We start from the raw sequence: 26906 nt of genomic DNA, 5'->3' as shown, positions 1-26906 counted from the left end.
TATTGTGAGTTTATTAGTACCAGTTCTGGGTTGAGCCGTCTTTCTGCTCTTGCCCCAGCTATGTCAAAATTAAAGCATTTATTTCTGCATGCTTTTTCCTCAGCCCCAATATGAAGGCAATTATGCACATAATAGAAGGGATTTGATGATTCACCGGAGACACAGACACCCAAAACATGAATTAGCAGCCTGGTCGAGAGGGAAAGCAGCAGAATAAGAGGAGCAGGGTCCGATCTCTCCCGTGGGAGAGCTGCTTGGATTCTAGCGTTTCCACAGAAACAACTGAGAATTAATGTTTCCTCCAAGACTGTTACATGCTGCCTGTAAACCTTCACTTCAGCTCAAATTTTACAGTTGCTAATCCTGGCTATCCCCTTCTAATGGGGTAAAGGGAGACTTTACACCACCAAAGTATTATTGGATGCCAACAATAATTCTCCATAGGTTAACATGTTGAGCTGCCAAAATGAAGCTGCTGTGAATTTACTGTACAGAGTGTTTTGAGATAAATCCTCGAGCCTCTCAGCACTTCTTCTAAGGCTCCAAGATCAGCAATAAAAGCAGACTATTGCACCCATAAAGCACTGGTTTTTCCCAGCATCACAGAGAATTATGTTGTTGTTGGTCATTATGTTCCACTGCAATATTATCCACTAGATTCACCTCACAGATTAAAAGTAAGAGCAGACAGCCATTACAAACTGAAGATGTTTTTTTTTCTTTTCGAAATAAATGAAGATATTCTCTGTAGTTGCTCAATGTTTACACAGAGACCCATTTGCATGAACGCAGTCCTTTTTCAGTAATTTTAATTTTTGTTTACCAATATGTCAGCCCATTAGTACACCCTATTAAACCACTTTGATCACTGAAACCATCTCAAAACACACAGAAAAATGAAAATGAGGCAAATTCTCTGTTTGTGTTTGCTTGAATAATTGTGTAGCAGTGTTGCTTTTACCATCAGCCCTAAAAATCTCATTATGGCCAAGCGTTAATGCAGCAATTACAGAGGGAGGGAGATGGCTAATGGATGGATCACAGTTTGACTGTTCGCCTCCGTTTCTCTCTCATCTTCTGTATATGAGTCCATTCTCTCAAATCCATTTCGTTCGGCCACTGCTGTGTTTTTGCAGCTTCTCATGTTTCTGTCTTGTCAGTTCACAATGTTCAATGCATTTGAACTTTTTATAGTCCGTTTTCTGTGTACATGACAGAGCAGTAGACTATCAGACTTGCAGCTCAGTTAACTTGAGAACTAACTGCTTGAAGACTGGACTTGAGACTTGGAGGAAAATCCTGAGGAGTCCTGATTTTGTGAGCCATAAATATTGAAAAAAAAAAAAAAAAAAAAAAAAAAAAAACGAAGATTGTTATTATTATTAAGTTTTTGCTTGTCTCCAGTACTAACTGTGAGAAATTAAAAAAAAAAGATTTTAAAAAATCTTTAACTGCGACTGCTTTGTTTTAAAACAAGATGGCATATGTCATCACAGTCTTTCTACTGTGTAAGGAATTTGTAATAAATGTCACTCGTGACCCAGGGCTTGTTGTTGGCATAGCAGCGTACAGTTTTTACCGGAACAACAACGCCCGTACAGAAGTTAATGTTGTCAGTAGTGCAGTTAGCAACCTCCTCGATGTTCCCACTGTGCGACCCCTGCAGGACATCCCAGTTGGTGGTTCTAAAGCAGCCTCTCAGCGCCTGCTCTGCCTCAGGAGACCACTTCCTGAATTTCAAGGTTTTCTTACCATACATATGATTGGTCTCTGCCAACTTTGGTTTAGTGGCCACACTGAGAATTGCAGGATCACTGGCCCAGAAAGACCTTATCCCATACACAGTCATTACTAAAATACCAGCTTGTAGAACCGTAACAATACATTATCTCAATAGAAGTAAGATGGGGTACCATCTTGGGACAGAGTATCTTAACGCATACATGAAATAAACCCTTTTGATTACAGTGACCCTGTGGCCTTTCCTGTTTTGCAACCCTCAAGACAAATAACGTTTTTAGCTCCATGAACAGTGAAGCTCTAACAAGGCGTTGTCATCTTGGTCAGTTGTGGCGTGTCATGAACATTGCAGACTCCAGGCACCACTAAAGGGCTTTAGACTGTTTATCTTGTTCTTGGTAAATGAAACAAGTTCTCCTCATGTCAGTTATTTTTATTGTCCTCCATCTTTTCAGTTTGCTGATAATCTGTCATACTTGCTTTCTCCTCCTCACGTTGCAAATTTTAATATGCTCTGCTCTTCGTTCTGGTCAGTATTGACACTCCCATCACTTGTCCTCCTCTCTCTGCAGCTGCAATCGAGGCCTGCCTGGGTCACCTGCTGAAGAGACGGGCTGCTGGTTTTCTCCGCAGTGACAAGATCGCCGCCCTCTTCACCAAAGTCGGCAAAGTCTATGACATCGCCGGCGAGATTTGCCGCAAAGTGCAAGAGCAGCTGCAGCTGCAGGCTGATCTCACCAGGTTGGTCTTGCAGATCCCGGTTCTTTGTATTTTGCCTTACTACTGTACTGAATTCATATAAAACTAACCCCTATGTAACAGTCAGAGGCAGAGCTCACTAACTTCTGTTCAAGACCCAGCCTCAGTTTTCAATTCATCACTTTGGTATTGGAGTGTTACCACTAGGGACCATACCTGACACCACAGTCAGAATCTAATTTGTTTAAATTGAGTGAATTTGCCTTCTTAATTAGAGCGGAAGAGACAGTAGCTTTAATTGTGCATCAAATATCAACTGGTCAACCACAGCACATGTCCGATCAGAGACAGATTTTCTACAGGGTGTATACAATAAGAAGAACACCTGCAATCCTGTAAGGATATAGTGATTAAAAGGTAGGATACCTTTAAAACCTTTACCACTACATGAACATAACGAACTGTAACCTGCACCTGTAAGAACTCATAAGGACTTCCAGGTTCTGCTGTGTGTTTTTGACTGTTTTACAAAGCAGAATGTTTTCGAATGAGAACTTTAATGAAAGAGCCCTGTCCCTGGTAGGAGGCTGACAGAATGCAAAGCAAAAAGAGAGTCTGTGTGACCCTGACCAGCTCCCACCCGGCTCACTAACTCTCCAGAGCTGGGTGCATCCTACGGGACAGTTCAGTTTCCCCTAAGGACTTGCCAATGACTGCGCCACTCTCTCTCTCTCTCTCTCTCTCTCTCTCTCTCTCTCTCTCTCTCTCTCTCTCTCTCTCTCTCTCTCTCTCTTGTGCTTCATACCTTCAAGTAAAACATCCTGCTGCTCAGTTTTCTCACAAATTAGATGACAAGGAAGTGACAGTCAATAAACCAGGGTGTGGAAATCATTTGAGCTTCTTTTTAGTAGTAGAGTGATGCAGTGGTTGGTTGTGGTGTCCCACTACTAAGAAATAGTTCACCACTAATGCCACTGCTAACGAGAGTTACAAGGAAATGCAAAACACAACAAGCGGGGTAGAAGCGGAGTAGAAGCTGTGACGATGAATCTGTATTTTCCCTGCTGCTGCTGGTGAAGAATGAAATAGAGACTTCTGTCGCTTGACAAGGTTTTATTTTCTTTGCAAAGAAAAGGTCAATCAGCACACAAGGCGTTCTGAGTGAAGAAAGACCCCGAATGTGGGGAGACCTAAGCGTTTATGCCTGAGGAACGCCCCCTAAGGGGTGTTTCACATCCTTTGTCTTCCACAGACATTTGGCATGGAGTGTATGGAGTCACACCTGGGGTATCCTGCAGGAATTTGCATTCAGGCGATAGGTGTTAAGAGGTCTAGGCATCACAAGCTCATACACAAAAAGGTCTGATATCTTGGAAAGAAAGAAGGAAGTGGGGTACCTCACAAAGAGAGCCAAATTGCGATTACAATAGGCCACAATCTAATACACAAGGGATCTGGTATCTTGGTGGGAAACAAGAGGAAAAGAACCAAATTGCCATTACAATTTTATACATGCAGCACCAGCCAGTTATACAGTATATTAATCACCTGTTCAGTCCAATTTTCTGTGCTTTCCTTAAATTTAACACTTCAATATGCAACAAATTAGACTTTGCACACTGCCTGTACAGTACAATAACATTTATTTGTGATCAATTTTTAGGTGCATAGATTTCTTTAGGCCTAAACTTCCAGTCCCACAAGTCCCACAAAGTCACTTTTTGTTCACGAGATCATTAACTCCATGTAAAACACACCGTTACAGACACACTCCCATCACCAGCAGGCTCAGTCTCTGGTCAGTTGAACTAAAGCTGAACAATCTGTGTACACACTGTGATAAAGCCTCAGGCCCATGCATATGTATTTCTGTGTGTATGTGTGAACATACAGAGTATGATAAACTGCTTTATCCGCAGGCACTTAGGGCTTAGCTGAGCTGTTTGCAAGCCCATTAATTGTCCATTAGCCTCCATTGTCCATGGCTACCACATCTCTCCCTGGCTGCACAGAGAGGTTTTAGAAATGGAGGGAAAAAAAAAAAACCTTTGAGCAACGAGAACACACACACACTTACACATCATAAATCCTAAGCAGACAATAAAACACAGACAGAATGTGTAGCGAGACGTCATTGCAACATGGCTGCGTTATTATGGGATGTAAATCAGCGGAGTTAAACCTGTTTTGGTATGCCGGGCGCTCGGCTCTTCATCCTCGTATCAGCCGCCATCGCTCGTTCATCTGTCACATCTCATTGGCCTTTATTTCCCCAGACAGAGCGCACACAACATTAAAGCCTGTTATTGTGTATGGCTGTGGTTTGCAACAAGTCACACCCTTCCACCAGAATGCAAACATGCGTTCATGCACACACTCAAACACACACTCACGCAGGCATGTTCCCACCCCCTCTCCCTGTCATCCCACCTCAAGGCTCCATCTCTCATTTACCCTGGTTGCCAAGGCAACATGGTTTGTGCCAGTAGCAGTGAAAGAGACAGAGAGCATGATGGGAAACAAGTGACAGAGAGATAGAGGGAAAATGTGACCAGACATCAACAGTGGAATAAAGAGTTTCAGCGGTGAAGTGAATGGTAATTACAGCGGAGTAGGACTGGATTGTCGGGGTCTGTGTGTGTGTGTGTGTGTGTGTGTGTTGTCCAGTGCCAGGGGCAAGTCTGGTGAAGAGGTTGTATTTTAGCTTCTGTTTGCCAGTGGACACCCCTACCGTTGCTTCTTGTCTCGTTGTGATGTATTCCTTTATAACCTTCCTCCTCTAACTCCTTTTTCTCTTATCAAGACAGCACAGTGATAAATTACCCACACACCACCCTCTATTCCTCGCTCCGTTCCGCTCTCTGTCTTCCTGGCACACAGGGTAAAAGACAAAACTAGTCTATCATCTGCACCCCCCCCCCCCCCCCCCCCCCGAAGTGCCAACATCAAACCTGTGGCTACTGTCATGCATACAGGTTCGTAGCCTGACGCAGAAGGAGATGGGTTATACAGCTCTCGTTACATGATGCATGTGCAGTTCAAGCCTTTCAGTGTTTATGCAGAAAATTTGAAGTCTGTAAATTTTGGGGTAATTCCCAAAAGTCATTGTTTGCAAGTCAGCAAAAAAAAAACGACGGCCTCGGCCTCAAGGGCTTATCACCCAAGGAGATCCACGAAGACATGGTGGCAACGGAGCGCTTGATCTTGACAGATCAATAAGTAACACAATGATACATTGCCACAGATCTGGCAATGTCCATTCAGTTATCCACAAAAATGCCAATTGACTGAGCTGTCAGCTCACTGGGTCCCGAAACTCCTTGGGCCTTGAGAAGTAGAATCAGGGCAACATGTCAAGGGACAATCTTGCTATTTTTGAGGTGGACCCTGAGATAATTCTCCCGCAGTTTGTAACCATTGGTGAGATTTGGGTCCATCACTTCCAACCAGGCGATGGCTGCCATCCAGGAACGTGGATTTGAAACACCTGCCTTATTCACCTGACCTGGCACCCTGGACCAGGATGAGGAAGGAGCTCAAAGGTCAAATATGATGACAATGTCCCTGGAATTTCAGTCTTTTTTATTGATTTCCTGTTTTATTTTGAAATACCCACCTCTTCTCAAGCTCTCTGTTTTCATTCTTATCATAGCTACCTCATACACAGCTGAGTATAATGCCATTAACACCTTAGAGGAGTGACCATCTCAAAGTGTCCTCAGTTATCCCCATTTTGTTTGGTTCATGGCGTCTGTCCTCTCTATGACATCAGGCTTTTCTTTCCCACCTAAAGACCTTTTTCTTTTAGACATGTACAGACAGCACAAAAACACTGGCCCCTTGAACCTGTGTATGAAGTGGTCTTTAATAATGTTTGTTGGAAAGTCAATGAAACAACTACAAAGAGATGAACACAAAGAGACAAGACACAGAAGAGACAACGAAGAGACATAAAAAGACCAGAAAGAGACACAAAGGGATGCTGAACAACTACAAAAGCACGTTTTGTGTCTCTGAGAGACTGAGAATTCTGGTTCAATATCACTTAAACAGAGACAAAACAAACTATGTTGTTTGTGTCTCTTACAGTCTGGGTGTCTTTGTCCTCTGTAGGAGAGAGCATGGTCGCTTACGTGTCTTTTTGCACACACACACACACACTCTGCCTTTTCTTGATTTAACCGTTCCTCTGCCATCATAGCTGTGAAAACCTTTGGAAATGTCAGCGGATCCCTCCGTCCACACAGGTGTAGCACATCATGAAGCCCTGTACCATCACTGAAATTCACATCATGCAAACCCACAGCCCTAATAAATCACCCTGACATATTCCTTTTCACATTCATATTTATTTGTCAGCTCAAAATGCAATCTGGTTGTAATCGTTGTAATCAATTCAGTTAGCTGCATGTTGACATTTGTTGACATTTTAAATTTGTAAAGACCAATGACAGAGCGCAGCGTGACGAGGACAGACAGCATGCTGTAGGAACAACTGCTTCCTTACTGGAGACACAGTTGAACATAACTTTTGTAATTACAAATAGATTCTATACTAATGTGCACAGATGCTCAGCGGCAGTACAATTTAGGTACAAATTGCATTTACCAGATTTCAGATTTTTTTGTGTGTTTGATAGCAGCTGTGGTCTAGATATTATGGGTGCTTTGTCTTTTTCAAGATAAATATAATCCCATATTGTAAGAGCAATATAATAACCAATAAATAAGACAAAACTCACTACTCACAAACTTTTCCAACTCCCAAGGAGCCAAGGCTCAGCATCCTGGATGTCAGTGATTTACCAAGCTGTCATAACCTGATGAATAACCCAGTTAAATATTTACAGCAGGCATGATGAACTCTTTATAACCCCACTGCAGCAGAGTGAGACTACCGAACATGATGTGTGCATGTTGCTTGGATCACCATGGCAATGAACAAAACCAATACAATCGCTCCTTTTGTTCACATGGAACAGGAGTACCGATCTGAAGATTAGCAAATCAGCAGAGAGACTAAATCTATTTTCAGATTTCGGAGCTTCACAGTTCATTGTCAGCCTCAGAGACAACAGTTAACTCATTTACACCTTTTGACCTTTCATTAGCAATAAAGTTCAACCACTTGACCAACGGAATTGCAGCTGTTCAAACTCTGCATTATTCTGAGCACTGCTAGGATTTGTTTTTTTTTTATTGGCTTAAAAGTTGACCGCTACTGTCTTATACCTTTACCCCAAGGGCATTTTTAGAGTATTACACAACCTATTATATGCTTATTCATAATTTGTCAACTGTAAAGTTTTGTTTTTAGAGGAAAAGTCATGGGGTCATTAAAAGTTCCATCTTCTGGGAGCATGAATGTGCCTGTAACATAATGAGAGATCTTTTATGGAACATTGACATTTGACTATGTGAACACCCAAGAGGGAAGCTCAGGTTGAACAGACCGATGAGCAGACTGATAGTGTCATCCTTATGCGCTGTCAGCAGTGATAAGAATAAAGCAACATATGCCTCAAGGTGAAATTAAAATCAAAGTTGTACATTAAATATACAGGAGGAGATGCTCATGTTTAGTGTCAAAAGGACACTGCGACTCATTTTAATTTAGAAAAGGACAAATCTGTCTCTTTTGCATTCTGTCTTATCTCTGACATCATCCTGATGCTCCTTCCCATCCTCTGGAGTACTGTCACCACACGCACGACCTTCTTCAGAATGCTAGGGGAAAATCCAAAAATCATGACATAGCCAAAACCCCCCTTTTGCTTACACACCCACACACACACACACACTGGGGGATATCTAACATCGTGACTAAGACAGCCAAGTCCCCTCAGCACACACACACACGCACACATTCATTAGCTTGTTGAAGTGTGTATGTGGAAGTGCTTGTTGTCTGATTGCAGTAGAGGAGCCAGAGATGAAACTCGGTCTGGGATGATGAAAGCGCTGCTCTCTCAGGCTGACATCGTGCGTCTGCCTCCATATTCATGATGTATTTCACTCAGCTGATTTCCAGCATGAAGTGTGCACCTTCTGTTTGACACGAGACAGATTTATGACAACTCAAACACTGATCGGCTGTTATAAATATTGATGAGTGGTAATGAACCTACAGTACGTAGTGATGCTGTTAAACACTGCCTCCACATGGTCAGAGACACAATGTCTCCTCATTTATTAACCTTCACATTGTTTCCTTTGTATATGATCTGACAGTGTGTGCAGTTGTTACACTATATTGTATTACTCTTATTATAACTACCTCCCTCCCTTAATTCCCTGAATGTTGGCTCATGTTAGACCATGAATGATACCTGTCTTCTGACAAGATCAATTAACAAGGTCCTCTGGAAGGTGACAGGACTGTTTCGCTGTATCTGTACAAGTTAGTTTTCTGCATTAAAATGAAGTTTGGGGACTTGGAAAATGAAATAACGGGTCAAAATCAGTGTTGCAAAAGTATGAGCTATTATGAATCAAACTTCAAAAACTCAGGATGCTACATTTCTTCGAATGCAACCCTTCAGTATCTCTTCACTGGACCTTCCTTGTCTGGTAAACACCCCCACATTTTTTTTTTAGCCCAGGCTGTTTTTTTGTGAGTAAAGCTTCTCCAGAGCCACAGAAAAAACAGACATTGTACATATAGGTGGAGTATAGACACAGTGTTACTAGTTATGACTGTTACACTTACCTGGACATGTAAAACTGTTGCAGCAAGTTAAGAGTCCGGCTTTGGACTTTGGACCGACCTGAGATCGGAGGGTTGTGGGATCGATCCCTCGATCAAGCGCAAAAAAACCCCCCCCAAAAAAACGGATACGGTGGTGGTGAAGGAGACGCGCCTCCCCTGCCTCTGTGACCATGGCTGTGGTGCCCCTGAGTTCACTGGGTAGCCCCCCTCCCCCAGCGCCTCTAGTGCATGTGCATTCTTGTGTCTGTGTTTTGTTGTGGGTAAAATGCAGAGAGTAATTTCCATTATTAATTCACACAAAAAGGGAAACTGTATGCTTACAACATATAAATACATAGCTATGCACATATATATTTATGTATGCACGTGCCTAATATGTGTGTACAGTATATATACATATATAAAATGCATGCATGCCATAGAATTAAGGCTAAAATTCATGAAGGCAAAAACATCAGTAATGTATCAGGGTGTGGATACAGGACCTCTGAGCAGGAAGTCAAAAACCATTCCAACCAAGTTTATTTTTTGTTCTGGTTATATTTATTGTTAAAACCCTAAAAACAAGGAGTTACTTACTGTGAGCATGTGATTTCAACATGTAATCTCATTTCCTTTAAACTCTCCTGTATTCTGTCTAACAAAGGTATAAAAATGCCCCCAAAAATATATCAATAAAAAAAGAATGACGTGAATTCTATTATTTGATCCATCTGTACTGTTAAATATTGATCTCGGTGTCAGACTCAAACATCCTGTGTCTGCCGAGGTCTAGACACAAACATTTACTGTGCTCTGTAGAAACAGTAGTTAGTGGTATTGACCTGTGTTCTCTGTGCCCTGCAGGAGAACTCAGAGCACGGGACATGAACCTCTGAGGAGACAGGGCTCTTCCACCACCAGCCGCCCCCCTCAGCCCCTCTCTGCCCAGGCCATCAAACACATCTGGGTCCGAACAGCCCTCTTTGAGAAAGTTCTGGACAAGATAGTGCAGTACATCGTGGACAACTCCAGGTGATTTGTTTTCTCCTTTGCTCCGCGGCACTGCACAGCAGTGACTCACAGCGTTCCACTCCAGGCTTTGTCGCAGCTGAATGATGAACAGTCCCTTGAATTACCTATTTATGTGTCCCCATTCTTCTCTCTGTGCTTGCTCTCTGGTTGCTTTTGTTCTGGGTTCTATCTGGCTTAACAACCGCAGTGTGCTTCAACAAGCAGTCCACGCTCAATGCGTCAGCCAGAGTGAAGTGATGCACCGCCACTTCACTGATCAAAGCCTCAGATCCGAAGTGTGCTGATGGAGTCCACAGACGTATGATAACGTGGATCACACTTTTTAAATAGAGAAAAATCCGTTCCAAAGCATGAGTTGCGTTGTTTGATGTTGGATTTGTGTTGCTTCTGAATATGGAAAACTTGACATCATGCCCAGACAAGTTCAAGTGTAATTCGTGTAATCTGACTTTAGACATCGGTGATAAATGTCAAGTTTTGTGTCGGTCCTTCAGTCGCAGCAGGAAATCGTCGCAGATCTGGGTTACACCGGTGATCCTGGACGTGATATCAGGATGCTGGTTATCAGCGGCCTCAGTTAACTCAGGCTTTCTTATCCTGCTATAAATGCATTAACATGAAATAGGCAGAGTTCTTAATTACACGGCAATCCAGTCACATGCAACATCATCATTAGTGAAAGTACTTTAAATGGCATGAGAGGAAAGCGATCAGGCCATTGTTTTTAATGCTTAATAAAGTTACAAAAATGCCTTAAAACACAACTTCACTCTGTTATTGTGGATTACCGTTGTGTAGATTGATGGGAAAGACCTTTTCAAATATGTTGTTAGACAAAGACATGTCAAAGCAGAAAGTCAAACTGAGTACTACTGAAAAAAAGTGGACTTTTTTCCCCCCTGAAAATTGATCTCATTCAGTCTAAATAGATCTGATAGTCACAGAGTTGCCTCATATTATCCACAGCAGTGGTTGGTGATAAAATAAAGAGTGGAAAAGCATCCACTGTATGTTCTGTCTTAGGGATGTTGATATGATGAAGAACAACAGTCATCACAACTGAATTACACCTGTTTCAAGCTATATACAGCATAGCCCTGATGGATATATCATATGGGGATATGTATATATAATATGGGGATATGCTAATTCATGGCTGTTCTTTAGAGATTCTGTGACTACATGTAGCTCAGGACTCCTCTTTATAAACTGATGACATTTAATAACATTGTCCTTTGATTTACTTTTTTCCTGTGTCTGTATCTCTGCAGTAAATACTACGAGAGAGAAGCTCTGATGCATGACTCAGTGTTCGGACCCATCTTGGCAGCCCTACTGGGTAAGTATATTAGACTGTGCCTGAACAGCCACAATTTCCAGAAATTACCAGAGGCCAGTAACAAAAAGTACAAAACCAATAAATAAACATTAATAATAAATAAAGATCCCCTATTAGGTAAACAGATTACAGGAATTAGAAATAATTACAGAAAGTACAGAAATGACCACAATTTCAACCACAGTTCATTAGAGGGTTCATTAGGTGAGCAGAGCAGCACAACACACCGAGCACGCCTTGTGGACAGGTAAAGCATTGCTGGGACAGAAATACTATTGGACTACTATATAAAATATTTACTGTAAACTAACACTGAAATTCTATTTTGGCTGACAGAAAAGTTTATGTTCTCTTCTACAATTTGGTGCAGTAGATGACAGTCAGCCTTCTTTTTTCATTGCACCAACTTCCATAGTTTCTAACTCTGGACAGGTTCATTCCTGCTTTGGACCACATCGTGATACAACAGTATTTATAAAACCCACAGTCAAAAATAAAGTAATGTTAATCAGAATTCTGCCATTTCGAAGTCTGTTTCCTACTGTGAACACACCTGTAAATATCACTGGTTTGAGCTGACTCCTAACTGTGATTCTGCACCAGGTCACAGTCGTACTAAACCTGGAACACGTCACATATATTGATTATGGTCGTGTTCTTTAAACAGTCACAGTTATTTATAAGTATTGTGTTCACATGCAAACTCAGATATATCATATTTTCCCCTGAAAATCTCCACATCAGTGAGCCACAGTGCTGCACTGGGTCCATGTTCCTTCATCACTATAAACACACACACAGTGTAGTTTATTTTGACTCCCACAGACACTGTCCCGCTGCCCTAAATATTCACTAGAGCACTGAATGTGGATTAATCCTTTGCTGAAAGCAGAGTCACCAGCAAATGTTCTATCACTCCCCCTGTGTGAGGAACCTTTCCTAAAAACTACAGTGGCCAAAAGGCTGTGTGTTTATGATTTGTTTTTAAAGGTTTACAGCTTCAGCCAAACCACAGGCCATCACAGGCAGAGCAGGAGAGTGAGAATTTGTTTAAGACACACTACTGAAAATTCAACCTCTGGGGACAACAGAAATAAAAACCACTAGCTCCTAGTAGGTCAGATTCATTTAAATAATAATTTAGTGTCATAAGATTTTTTTTATTTTCAAGTCTTATACCAAGGAAGAAGAAGTTCACCTCAGCTAAGTGATAACGGTCTGGTGAATATGTGTGTGTATGTGTGTGTGTTTGTGATGTTTTCAGTGGGGCCCTGTGCTCTGGAGTACACCAAGCTGAAGACATCAGATCATTTATGGACCGACCCCTCAGCCAATGAGCTAGTTCAGCGCCACCGTATTCACGGGGCCCACCGGAGTCAGGACACCACGGCCGGCCGCCGGCCTGCTCTGGGGGTGAGTGCTGAGGTGGATTTAGATCAGCTGCTTTCAGTTCTCATTAGGTATTGGTGTTTTTTTTGTGGCGGGTAGGAGCGATGACCGAGCACACGTGATGGGGGTTCTTGTCGGTTGTGTAAGTTTGCTGTTATCGATCTTTGCTTTTCTGTTCTAGATCCGGAAGAGGCAGTCTAGTGGCAGCATGTCAGAGGACAGGTTTGCTGCATCAGCGAGGGAGTATGTGGAGTCTCTTCACCAAAACTCCAGAACACACCTGCTCTACGGCAAAAACAACGTCATGGTGCAACCGGTACGACTGCATGTTCTCACTCACTTGTGATCCTACAGAAGTAATAATTCTCTTTAGAGCCCAAAGGAGTAAAGGAGATTTTGACAAATGGTTCATCCAGAGCAAACAGTGGACTGGAAGTGTGTTTATGCAGCACATCCTGATCCATCAAAAAAATCCAGCCTCAATCCCAACTCTGCACACTGAATGAGGACATGCGTGCAAAATACCATGCTTTCTCACTTACCTTTAGTGGTATCGAGCTATGAAATCCCTTTTGTGGTCCTCACAGTTTGGAAAAATCACATTAAAAACATTCACTAGCAACATTTCAACAGTGCTGAACTTTTGTCAGATTATCAGGGTTTCCCCTGTTTCCAGAACATTTTGAGGTAAGAACATTTAGATTTACGACCGTGACAAAAACGATTTTAAAACTCAAGGTTCACTTATAGTTATTTCCGAAGCTTGCAGCAGAACTTCAGCTTTAGGCTATTCCCTAAGCTTTTAACATTCTTCCCTGCTCAGACATCATTTTAGTCACTAAACACCTGACCTTGGCTAAATACCTGAGTGATCTACAGAGGAAATGAAAGGTTCTGACAGTGGTCTGTGGATTATCCAGAGTAACACACAGAGACACTTTTGTGTGTTGCAATATTGATGAGAGTTGTGTATTGACCAAGTATTTCAGTTTTCCGTTTTATATGTCTTAAACTGTAACCAAAAAAAAAAAAAAAAAAAAAGCACCTGTCATGCAGCGAAATTCAACAACATCTTCTGGAGATCTGCCTTTTGTCTACAGCAGTTATTCAATTATGAACTTTCTCTCAATCAACTAATCAGTTAACTGACTAATGGTAGCAGCTCTAAGCTCTTTACATCTCTCTAATCTCTTGGAGCAACAAATGTATAATTTAGAATTGGAGTTTTACAAATCACTTTCATTCTTAAGTGAAATGCGTACCAGTGTTAACTGTCAGTGTTACAGCTAAACACTTAGCTCCTGACTTTCCGGCTTATATGTAAATACTTTGCATAAACTTTTTGTTGTTGTTGATGGAAACTTCATTCAGATGTAACAGGTCTTGATGAGCTGCTCTGGAGGCCCTGAAGCTGCTGCTGCTGCTGCTCCGGAATAGAGGCAGCAGTCCAAGTCAGGAGCCTACACACATTCAGAGCAGACGGACAGCACTTTGCACCTACTCAGCTGGTGCACAGATAAATTGCAGTTGATGGTTATTTTCATCTGTTATTGTGCTGTGCGCACACACACACACACAAGCACACCCATAGTATTTTGTATGTGTGATCTCTGAAATGAAAGCTGTCTTTCTCCTGCCTGAAATTTGCTCTATGCTGCCAAGTAGCTTCAGCGTGTTTGGCCCTGGAAATGTATTATGAGCGCATATTTGCCTCCCACAACACTCAGCCTTTGACAGAGCCATGCTAACACACATGCCTGAGTGCACACATACAGCCCTCACAGCACGCTACACATGCTAAATGGTGCTGTGTATCATTCCACCCTCTGCTTCTTATGCCATCATTTCTGTCAATATACCATGTGACATATAGAATTCATGTACAGAAACTTTAAACCCATAAACCTATATTAGATGATATATGTAGTAGACTACACTCTCTGAGAAGTCCAGTGTTGCCATGGAGACACCACTGTCATTTAAATCTGATCAACTAATTGTGATGAAGCAGATGAGCTGAGTTTTTGCGTGTTAAAGTCTCAGCTCATCATAAATTTATAACAAAGGATATATTTCTCTCGCTTAAACTTTGAATGTTGTTTATTTAGCCACAACCATTTCATGTTTAATAGATAATATTAAATATATTAGTATTGTCTAAAAGGAATACAGTGTGTTGATTGTTGACCTTTGGAGGTGTCTGCAGGTGTGTGTTTTTAACTTTGGACAGAGCCATACAAACTGTCCGCCACCGGCTTAACCAAGGCTAATCATCTCCCTCCACTTTTCAGGTGGTTCAACTGTAAAATCTGACACCACTTATTTGGAAAAGAAGGTTTTATTGAGGATGCAGCATCAGCTTTCTGCTCTTTGTGTTGTTCCTTCTCCCGCTGTAGAAGAAGGACATGGAGGTGTTGCGGGGCTATTTGTCGCTCCACCAGGCTGGGGATAACCTCACCCTGAAGTGGACCCCCAACCAGCTCATCAATGGCACACTGGGAGACTGCGACCTGGAGAAGAGGTAGTCCATGCCATATATTTATAATATATATATGTATATATATATATATATAAATGTGCATTTAATGACACTTAGAATAATGTGAAATGCAATGATTGCATCTGAGGCTTCATTTTCCACCTTGTCTTACTAATCGAAAATGCATTTCCCTCTCTTTTAGTATCTACTGGGACTATGCACTGACTGTTCCTCTGCGGCAGATCGTCTGTATCCACTGTCATCAACGCCGTGAGTATCCTGCAGCTGCTCTTCCCAGTAATCCCCACTCACACCGTTACACTGCATCATACAGCTCATACTAATCATTCTGTCGTGAAGGGAGTGTGTTTCATAAGCTGTTACTGTCACATGAAGATATCGATTGCTTGTCTTGATAAAGTGTAAATGTGCTGTTAATGTTCAGAGCGGGAGAAATTGCTATTTTCATGCTCGTGCCTTTCACTGTTTCTTCTTTTCCTATCTCCTCCTTGTGTTGTAACTTTTTGCACCACATTCCAGCTGATTGCGGTGGTACGCTAGTTCTGGTGAGTCAGGATGGGATCCAGCGGCCGCCCCTCCACTTCCCCCCTGGTGGTCACCTCCTGGCCTTCCTCTCCTGCTTGGAAACAGGCCTCTTACCACGGGGTCAGCTGGAGCCCCCCCTCTGGTCCCAGAAAGGCAAGGTGTGTCACCTTGTCAAAGCTCTGTTCACATCCAAACTTAAGGTCACATTTATAAGAATTGGGTGGTTGGTGTCAGTACTGCAGGTGATACGTACAGTAGGTAGTATGCAACAGATTATTGCCTCATTCAGAGAACGAGGATGCTTCCAAATCAAATAATAAAACCCAAACCATCCAATTTAGCTCTGAATTGCTTAAACTTAATTTCGAATACAACCAGGAGCTGAGTTTATGTCAGATGATAGCAGATATTATATATCATTTTACATTTTGAGCAAATTATTTAATACGAACAAACATCTGCTTTCTAAATGCTAAATTAGAACATGAGGTTGTGACTGTTTGTAATGTTCTGTGATGGAGATGCCAATTTGCCATGCTGTCAGCCGTGGTGTCAGTTTGACATTGACTGGACTCCAAGTTCATGCATGCAAACAACAAATTACTGGTTTGAAACAGGACAACTGTAAAAAGAAGCACAGGGAAACCACATTCATTCTACATTTCCCCATAAATCGTTCCCCTTCATCACCTACATTGCAAGGAACCCAGTACCCATGTTGCAGTTATATTTATAGTATGAAAGTATGGCATCTTGCAATAATTTTGATGACAATTTATTGTTTAAAGATAAACTAGACAAAGTAGATAAACTAGACAATCTCAGTGAAAACTGTTTCTTTCAGCCAGTGTTAGTGTCCTATGGCTGAACCTGACAGTGTCTCTATGCTTGTTTCTGTTGGCTACCTGTGCACGAAGCTAGCTAGCATTCATGTAACACGTAACAAACCACAATACCTGTGGTTTAAATCTGGATATTCACGTTTTTTTTCAGGTCAGTAACAATATTCTGGACCCTTGAAATTCTCGATTTAAAAGTCACCTTTTGCTGCCGACAGAAAATGGAGCAAACAAACGCAGTGTAGCTTTAATGCTCAGTTAATTTTTTTGTTACTTTGTATGTTCGCTGGCCTTCGCATTTTGATAAATTTGTGTGCATCCTGCAGGGAAAAGTGTTCCCTAAACTACGGAAGAGGAGCAGTGCTGCCCGGCTCATCGACCAGGACAAGAACGGTGAGGAGCAGACAGCTGCTGACTACGTGTTTCGCATTGTCTACCCAGGATACCGCTACGATGCCAGTAAGTAACACTTCTACATTGTTATTCACACTAGTACAACATATTCCCAAGGCAGTAGTGGCTGCACACAACCAAAATTTAATCTTCTTCTATGGCTAACGCTCATTTCTGTGATTGCTTCTGCTGTTTTAAGTTTGCCTTCCCACGATGTGTTTACAAAGTACGGGCGTAGAGTGCTGTGTTCCCCACAATGCACATCTTGAGGCCTGTAGGGCGACACTGTTCTAACTGTGTTCTCTGTTGTCCCACTGGTGCAAGCAGTCACTATAAACTACCACCACACCACGGGCAGCCGCGCTCCGTCGCTGGACGATGACGAGGAAGAGGAAGATAGGCTCCATGCTATGATCTCAATGATCTGCTCGCGGAACCTCACAGACCCTAATGTCATGAAAGGTTTTTATCACCTTAACACACCCATCCAAGCCCACTGCCCCCCCCACCCCCCTACCCCTGAGACCTCACCCCAGCTTCAGACGTCCCTTCTTGCCTCCTACACCATTGCCCTCTCAGGTCCTCTCCCCTGTTCCCTCACCTCCGCCAGCTTTGTCCGCCTGTGTGTGTGCTGCCTGATGCCCGAGCCCAACAGTGTGGAGCAGGTTGGGGATGGTTGTGTTAACAGAGATATTCAGGGTGATGGAATCTGAAATGCAAAGTGCACTTTTTTAATGCCATGATTATACATTTCATTTAGCAGTCAGAGTGAAAATTAAGAAATGCTAACATAAAACAACTATTAAAAATTATCAACACATTAAATATGAGAAAATATTCAGCATTTAAATATAAACCAGTCCAACTATCAGTGAGACAGTTGACAACCTATAACTTTCTACAAGGTTGAATTTCGCTTAAAAATGTGCCAGATTGTTTACTGGGGTTCTGGCAGGTGGGGGATAGCCCTGAGGATTTTCTTCCTTGAGATAAATATTATCTGTTGTTTCTATAGTGGTCTTAAAAATCTCACGGTGACCAACACAGAGAATTACAGTTAGCAATTAGCAGGTCTACAAAACTTTTTAGGCTCTTTTAGCTAACGGTTGAATTACTTTTGTTAAAAACCTTTAGTTCAACAACTTTTTTTTTCCTGCCACAGTGGCGTCTGTTTTCAACAACAACATTCTGATAAGCTAAACCAACTGCATGCTATTAATAAGCACCAAACAGCAGACAAGACAAAGTTAGCAACTAACACGTGGCTGCTAAATAGATTTTTTTTTTTTGTTTTCTCACGAGTCAGCAGAGACCAAAACTGTGTGTTAAGAAAAGTGTTAAGAAAAGTGGACACGGGACTAATTTTCATCAAGTGGACAGAAACACAACACCAAATGAATGCTAATGGTGCTCTGTTGTCTGCTGTATTAGGTTAGGTAACTGTTTGCTAACGTGTTTTTTTTTTTTCAGCTAATTCCTCTCAGTGAATGTAGCTTTGACAGTATTATACTTTAGCAGGGCAATGAATTTTTAATCATGCTTCATGTAGAAACCTTTTACATGTACAACATGAATTCCTGCTTGCTGTGTAACCTGATATATTGTTCTGTGTCAGGGGTCAAGCAGGTCTTAAAGTTTCCTTCAGTGTACCCTGTATAGCTCAGTCAGCTGCACAGCATCTGTTATCCACATTGTTCTGTGTATTGAGGTATCGTCAAACCCAAAGTCAAATTCTCCCCAAGTTTAGCAGTGAGTTGTCAGCACAGTCTCCAGTGGTGCACATTAAATTGAGTGACAGAAGCCATAATGCATATCTTGCGGTGATGCTGATATGATGCTGCTAAACAAAGACAAAAGCTAAAGTTGCAGGTCCCAAGAGTCAGATGGAGGAGGAAGTCTTTCATCACGCCCCACCGTGAAGCAGCAGTTACAAGTAGCCTGTTAGGAAGCAGCCAGATAAATCCTTTCATTTTAGGGTTCCAGAGCTAAAGAAATCCCTGGTTGTCTGTTCTAACTATTCTGGGATTTAAGTTTTTTCTGGACATTGTAATCTGGCACAATAACATTCTGTCTATAGAAAATGGTGGTTTTGTCACAGATACTGTCAGACAAGCAATTAATGCCCAAGCAGTCGTTGACACACTCCCCCCTACGTCCTTCTTGCTTAAATATCACTCTCTCTCTCTGTCTCTTCTCTTTCTTCCCACCACTCAGCGACACGATTTAATCCACTCTTGGCAGTGATCTTCACGCAAGCCTGTGAAATGCACACTGGAAACACACACACTGTCAGATCTGAAAACAGACTTGTTTTATAGAGTGCTGCCAAACACAGTGACTCTACACTTCTGCCACCTGGTTTCATCCCAGATTCAAACTTCCCTAGGTTTCCTCATCTAGGTCAAGGCCTTTCTGGCTGCTTTGCATTCTGGGATTCGCAGTGCTGACCGCCTTAGAGTTACGCGAGGGTATAGCTCTTGAAGCATGCCTCAGCACTGTTGGGTTCACGCTGTCGTGGCCAAAAACCGCTTCAATAATTTGCTTAGTTTCCTTTTTTTGCACTTCTTTAATTTGACTGTATTCTGTTTTCTTTTTTTTTGTCCTTTCATTTCTCACTTGCAACATGCTTGACATTTTGTGCATGGGAAATATGCGCTCGTTTCATTGTTTTTTTTTAAGAACAACTATGTGTTTCTGCATATTTGTGATGGAAAATCCTTTCTCACAGTCTCCTCCTGTTCCTTTGATTTCCTTCTCTCTCTCTCTCTCTCTCTCTCTCTCTCTCTCTCTCTCTCTCTCTTTCTCCTCTGACTTCCTCAGTTGTTTCTCCTGTTTGTGCAGTCGTTTGCTGCGATGCTGTTCACTGTAATTCTTCACTAACCCCGCCACCCCTTCCCCCCTCTCCCCCACCCCCGCCCCCCTCTCCTCCACCCCTCTCATTACGGTCCTGTGGGGTTCCGCAGTAGTAGAGACGTGGAGTCCTTGTGTGTATTGCATTACTGAGCCCAAAAGCACTTGTTGATCACATATAGTCCTAAAGTAAAGAGGGGGGAGGCCAAATGTCGGTCTCGCTCCAGCATTTTTTCCGTTTGCTTTTCTTTTTTCTTCTTCTTTTTTTAAAAAATTATTATTATTATTATTATTATTATCATTTCTTTTTTGGGGGTTATTGAACAACCAAAGCACAGCTTCATATTTATGACAGGTCATCAGCTCCAACCTGAAGAATTAAGGTGAAGAGCATTTATTTAATGTTGAAGTTCTTATGATTTTTTTTTCCCTCCCTCTTATGTGCCCTTTTTACTGGTGTCCATTTGTTTTCGTTGTTTCTGAGATAATTTCTTTTGGTGTCTCTTGTCTTGTTCTGGCTTTATGCATCCTGCATGGCCTGAGCGTCAGCCTTGTCCTTGCCCTCTCCTTTTCTTTCAGCTCCTTCACTTCTTCTCCTCTTCCTCTCCTTCTTCCTCCTCTCTCCTGTTTGTCTGGAGCATCCCTCTGAGCTGTGCTGTCTCCTCTCTCCCCTCTGAATGAACTGATCCAGCATGGCTTCCCTGCATCCTCTCTGCCTGTCTTTCCCATGGCACCGTTCCTGCTTCCTGACTAACTGTCCTCCCTCCAATTTTGGTTTCCTCTCTACACCTGTTCTTCCAGCTCTCACATGTAACATGAGTGTAAAACGTCCATCCATCAGTTCATCTCTTGATGTCATGAATAACAAGGAGCAATACATGGAAAGATGGTTTTATGGTTGAGCTGAGGGACCTATGTCATAATATGTAAGACATAAAACATAGCCAGTGTGAAGTGGATGTAAAGGTGCAGAGACTTTTAAAATGACAGAGATGTTTAACACATGAAAACAGCATCGTCCATTTTGTCTCACAGCTCTGAGACCTCTTTGTTCTTCTCACTTTCATTCTCTCTGGTTTAGACCACGGGGAAATGATGGAGATGCAGGGTTTTGGAGGAAGCCCGTCGTCATGGCAACAAGCCGAAGTAACCGCTCACGAGTCCCTGTGCCAGTCCTGCTCCACAGCTGGTAGCATCGCGTCGTTTGACTACCCAGCCGGCTGTACCTGCATACACGACCCTTCAGACATTCACACGTATGCACTGTACATGTTTACATGTTAAAGTGACTTGTGACATGTTTTGATGTTTTTTTTGTTTTTTTTTTTATTATTTTCTATAAGCAGCAGATTGGGGATCAGTGTGGTTTGTCATGTGATAAACATGAGGAGATCAATTATCTTAGTATTGAACTTAAATTGAAATTATAGAAAACTGAATACCTTTCAGTTTCGGGCAATAAGTCGGACAAAACAAAACAATTTCAATAAGTCACCTTTGGCTTTGTCAGTTTTGTCATTTTTCACTATTTCTGATTGATAGACTAAAATATTGATCCAGTTTATTGGGAGATTAACTGATAATGAAAATAATCATTAGTTTCAGCCCTAATTGAACTGATTTTATGATGTGAATCTCAGATGGAAGAAACAAAAAGGATTCTAGGTACATTGTATTCCAGTGTAGTGCTACGGGGCTATGCATTCTTGCAAAATAAGCTGTGAGATAATGTTTAAATAAATAAATAAAAATCAAAGTACTGCTAACAGTGCACAGCTACAGTAGACAGGACTACTGTCACATTACTGGTCAACAAAAGATTGTTTAAAAAAAAAAAAAAAACATGGTTTCTGTGACTCACACTCATCCTGGCAGCTGGAGCCAGAAAATCTAAATTCGTGTCAAACATGAGGGTCTTGTTGAACACAGCCCAAAACGTAGCTCTCTGTTAACCTTAGTTTGTGTCTTAATGTGGCACCACCTTGAGTGTTTCTATATTGTGAAAATAATTACTCATTATTCATCCTCTGAAAGAAAATGCTGTGTTTAGTGGAACCAAGTCAGAGATTTCATGGAGCAAGTATGCGTGCAAGCTATCTGTCCATTAGGAGGATTAGAAGAACAGCCATGGTGGTGGCTGCCATGGTGATAATGAGCGACCTTTTTTTTTTTTCCCCACCAGTATTCCTCTGAAGATGCTCTGCCAGAACATGAAGAGGCAGATAGTCTCCAGAGCCTTTTATGGATGTAAGTACATCCTGTTACCTCCGCACAGTATTCACCCTCAAATTCATATCCAGCTTCTTTCTGAATATGAAGATTGTGTCATTAATGGTGATATACAACACGTTTCAACTACAGAAACCCAAATTTAATGTCTAGACACAAGTGAAATACTAATTACTTTTTTCACTTTTGGTTAGTGTGGTGTATGGTGACAGTTTTCTTCTGCATACAGTATGACACTAGGTGACAAAATTGTTGACTGATTATTCACCTATTAAGGGAACAGTAATCTTAATAACAGTATATGCTCATAGTCAATATCCTGCTCTTTCTTTTCAGTTTGCTCTCAGGAGAGTTACTGTGCTAAGTCTGTAATTATCTGAGAATTACTTTAGTTGGATTTATTTCTATTCGTGAGTGAAAAATGTAATAAATGCATATATATTGTATTACACCTGCAGCTTGTGAAGAGCTCAGCTGTCAGACAGCAGCAGCATTTGCCCTGCTGGCTTCCAGCTGAGAGCACAATTGATTTTAAAATCAATTAAAGTCATCGTAAAAAAAAAAAATAATAACGTATGGCTCGATGCAGCCACGGCTGCTGCTGGATACAGTCATACATTTGCAAACTGTGATGAAAGATCCCACTGAACAAGTCAAACACGTAATGAAGACTCTGTAATAAGTTGCTGAGTAACATGGTGCACTAACAGTGTTATTAAAATATTGTTTTTCTAAGGTTGTTTTTAATTATGACATCAAATGGAAAACATTATTGCTTTACCAACAGTCTTTTAATTCAGTATGCAGCAATGCATATGGAGCTCTTAAATAATCTTTGAGGAGAAGACTGGGAAAGGGAAGTGACAGAGTCAGATAGGAGAATGAAAGATTATTCCAACTGAAGGAGAAGTAAGAGGTATTGCCAGAGCTTAATTCAATTCATTGTACTTTAGTGACTTAAAATTCAAATTTTGTTTCTCCATATTGGAATTCTACTCCCGCCATTCACGTCTACTCTCTACACTGTATATGACATCTTTTGAATGTTAAACCCTCCGAGAGAAATTTGTCGTTTTGAGGCTATATATATAAACAAAATGTCCTGACTTCACCACTGCCTGGTCTCAGCTGTGTGTGTTTGTGCGTGTGTCCATGTCCCGTCTGTCCATCAGGGCTGGCCTACTGTCGACACCTGTCCACCGTGCGGACTCACCTGTCAGCTCTGGTCAACCACAATATCGTTCCTCCAGACAGACCTTGCGAGGCGTCCGGGGGCCTCAGCAAAGAGGTGTGGAGCAAGTACCAGAAAGACTGCAAGGTGGGTACAGACAGGACATGAAATATGATGGTGGTGGTGGTGGTGTTGGTGGGGGGGGGGGGGGGGGGGGCCTGCAGGAATTACAACAACATAACAAAACACTTAATCTTCCTCCGTGTCACTGTGACACCCTCTCCACCTCCCCACAGGCTGGAGAATTTACAAGACAGACATCAAGGCAAATCGCTAAGTCATCATTGAGTCAGTGGCATCGATCAGCCCAGAGATAAATTGTGTTCATTTCATGCTGTGTGGGAACCTTATGTACTGTAATCATTTATAACGTGAGATAAACTGACACACTGTTGTGAGGAATGGTCCCCGAGAGACATTTTTGGACATACGAATAGAATAGTGTTTATATTAATTATACATTGAATGATATTCATTTCTGTGTGAATGAAAGAGGTGAAAATCTGATGTTCATCTCTGATTGGTCAACGCCATGAAATGAGACTGACCCTGCTGTTAATGTCACTAGCTCTGCGTGTGTGTGTGTGTGTGTCATGAGGAATCAGTGTTTGCACCCTGTGCTGCCCCCCCGGTTCTCTTAACATATTGTTATTTTTTAAGCTATGCGACGTTAATGTCTTCCTATAGATAGATGGTCCTTACACCACACCACACCCTGAAGTAAACATCTGCTTTGTACACGTCTGCTGCTTGTGACCAGCTGCGTTGACCTTTTCTTTATCTGGACAGTTTACAGTGGACTGGAGCACAGAATCGCTCCGCAGTTACCAGTAATTCACAGGAAAAAAGGAAAGATCAGAAAAAATTCTAAAATATGGAACATCGTTTTCTACTCTCTCTCTCTCTTTGCTGACAGTTTGTTCACGGTTTGTTGTTTTGTAATCTTCTCTCTGACCCACATTTAAAGATACTGTCAACAAATTCCACGAAAAAAAAAAACAAAACCCGCAATGAATCTGTCCTGTTATCTTCCTCTGTGCCTCAGAGCTCTGAAAACATATCTGTGAGCCACACTGCTGCGCTGCGTGACATGATCCTTCAGTACCGTGAATACACACACACACACACACACACACACACTGCTGTTTATTTTAACTCTGTCCCACACACACACCATTCTGCTGCCAGAAATGCTCTCATGAGCACCAAATGAAGATCACTCCACTGCTAGAAATAGTCCCAATAAATTACTGAGCCCTTTTTAAAATTTAAACCACGTATTTGTCATGTTCTTAATCAGGAGGAGCCAATGGGCTTCAGGCTGAGAGCCACGGGCAGGGAAGGAAGTTGGTGTTCACAAAAATATAAAATGATTTCACTCGTACCCTTAAATCACTTTTTAGATTTTTGTCAGCAGTGCTTCTATCATTTATTAAGATTAAGAGTTACTTTATTAATGAATATCAATTAATTGATATTCTGTTAGTGCGGTTATGTGAAGCAGCATTATAACTGAGCTTCATTCCCTCACAGTTACATGTGCTGCTGTCACTGTGTCCTCTCCTCACACACTGTACAGAACATCCTCCGCTGATGTGGTTGGTTGGTTCTCTCCGTCGCTCTAATGAAAATTGAATGAGTTTCAGTGAAATGAAGTCTCATAGCAGAGTGCAGTGTGATATCATTGTAGCTATTAAAGCAGCCGCCGTGATCATTCATCAACTCCAACAAGTCATCATTACTAATTTACACTCTATTCATATCTGTGCCCTTTATCTGCTGCACTCATCCATGTCTTCCTCTGTACGGATCGCAATCACTCTGTTGTCTCCTTCTATTATTGATGCGCTTCCTCTTCCCCTCGCTCCTCTCTGCAAGCTTCTTCTTCTTCTTCTTCCTGTCATCTTTCTTCTCCGTTGGTTATTTTTACATTCCTATCATCCTTTCTCTGTCTGTGTGTAGAACTATAAGGAGCTGGAGCTGCTGAGGCTGGTTTATTACGGCGGCGTACAGCACGACATCAGGAAGGAGGTCTGGCCTTTCCTGCTGGGACACTACAAATTCGGCATGGGCAAAAAGGACATGAGCCAGGTGCGGCACGAACAGCCGCACTCAGAAAATATATGTTTCGTTTATTTCTAAACTCGCAAAAAGCAATGTGTGATTGCCTTTTTTTTTTTTTTTCCTGTAAAGACTGATGCAAAGATCAGTGAGCGCTACCAGCAGGTGATGAGGGAGTGGAAGGCCTGTGAGGTCATTGTCAAGCAGAGGGAAAAGGAGATGCAGTCGGCCATCTTTGCCAAGCTCTCCTCAGGCAGCAGCATTGACAGCCACGTCCTGCGACTCGTTCACAGAGACTCCACGCTCAGCAACGAGGTGAAGAATCTCACAGCGCAACATGATATTTCAGCATCCAGCATACATCAGAGAGATACATCTCTGCAAACTCCGTATCACACTGACTGCATATCAGGCAATCTGGATATATACTGTACTATAGAATTAAAGTTATTGATTTAAGACATATAGAGGGTATTGTGATTTTAATAGAGGCCATGTGCACAGTATAAAAGTAGCTGTTGTAGTTCCACGTAGCGTTGTGTTTCACTTTCACTTAGTGAAACACACAAAGCTGCTCCCACCTGCAGCTGATTTCAAACCTTGGCAGTGACATAGTTTGATTGACATGCATTAATATAAATATTGCGTCATTTCCTATGTTAAGTATAAAACTTAACATTAAACTGCAAAATAGTAGACCCTCATAGCTAATCAAACAAACACAATAACACAAATCAAACTTTCATGAGATGTTTTGCTGCTTTGTCGACTTCATTAAAGAATTAAAGAGAGCACAGTGGATATGACTGTGCTCATTGCTCTGATTTTTAAAAATCGATTTAAGTCATAGGGTAAAATGTAATGACAGGAGTTCATTACACAGTTCATTAGTGAGAGATGAATCATATCTTTAACAGCAGTCCTGTACCCTGCATCACTGCATCTCCAGGTGTTTATGTCGGTGGACGAGCCGGACGCAGGCAGCCAGGAGACCCCCAGTGGAGAGGACAGCACTCCCACCATGACCACCTTGGTCCCTCCTGCCGCCCTCCCCCCGGAGGAGCGTCCTCTGGTGGAGTTTGACTCCCCCGACTCGGGTCTCCCTTCCTCCAGAAACTACTCAGTGACCTCTGCTCATTCCCAGATCCTGTCAAGCATAGACGACGGTCAGAGCACGGAGGAGGAAGGGGGGGGCGGGGAGGAGGGCAGGACCCCGGGTGTGCTGGGGGGTTGTCAGGACTCTCTGACCGAGGACAGGCTGTGCAGTCAGCTGGACAAACTGGTGACCAATGGTGCGCCTGCTGAGGGGATGTCACCATCACTATCCTCATACACGGTACGTACGGTGTGTTGATGTGTCTGGTGACATGTCGGTGTACTGAATGTTA

The 26906-nt window shown here is 42.1% G+C and overlaps 1 protein-coding gene across 3 annotated transcripts in view; it reads left to right on the top strand.

Moving 5' to 3' along the window:
• sgsm2 (small G protein signaling modulator 2) overlaps window positions 1–26906 on the top strand; it is a 65270-nt gene that overhangs the window by 33967 nt on the left and 4397 nt on the right. For 2 of the 3 annotated variants that reach the window (XR_005894566.1, XM_041045901.1), the window contains exons 3-18: window positions 2313–2481; window positions 9995–10162; window positions 11434–11501; window positions 12766–12914; window positions 13072–13206; window positions 15287–15411; window positions 15572–15639; window positions 15910–16073; window positions 17081–17213; window positions 17475–17609; window positions 21079–21253; window positions 22180–22244; window positions 23399–23544; window positions 25420–25548; window positions 25651–25833; window positions 26468–26854. Coding sequence is in view for 2 of the 3 variants with exons in the window: in XM_041045901.1 (XP_040901835.1) it covers window positions 2313–2481; window positions 9995–10162; window positions 11434–11501; window positions 12766–12914; window positions 13072–13206; window positions 15287–15411; window positions 15572–15639; window positions 15910–16073; window positions 17081–17213; window positions 17475–17609; window positions 21079–21253; window positions 22180–22244; window positions 23399–23544; window positions 25420–25548; window positions 25651–25833; window positions 26468–26854 (2399 nt within the window). In the remaining variant the exon portion in view is untranslated. The remainder of the gene's footprint in view (window positions 1–2312; window positions 2482–9994; window positions 10163–11433; window positions 11502–12765; window positions 12915–13071; window positions 13207–15286; window positions 15412–15571; window positions 15640–15909; window positions 16074–17080; window positions 17214–17474; window positions 17610–21078; window positions 21254–22179; window positions 22245–23398; window positions 23545–25419; window positions 25549–25650; window positions 25834–26467; window positions 26855–26906) is intronic. The other variant, XM_041045902.1, reaches the window with a different exon arrangement.

This window comes from Toxotes jaculatrix, chromosome 9 (genome assembly GCF_017976425.1).
Source record: "Toxotes jaculatrix isolate fToxJac2 chromosome 9, fToxJac2.pri, whole genome shotgun sequence".
NCBI lineage: Eukaryota > Metazoa > Chordata > Actinopteri > Toxotidae > Toxotes > Toxotes jaculatrix.
This window is presented reverse-complemented; position numbering and strand designations above follow the sequence as displayed.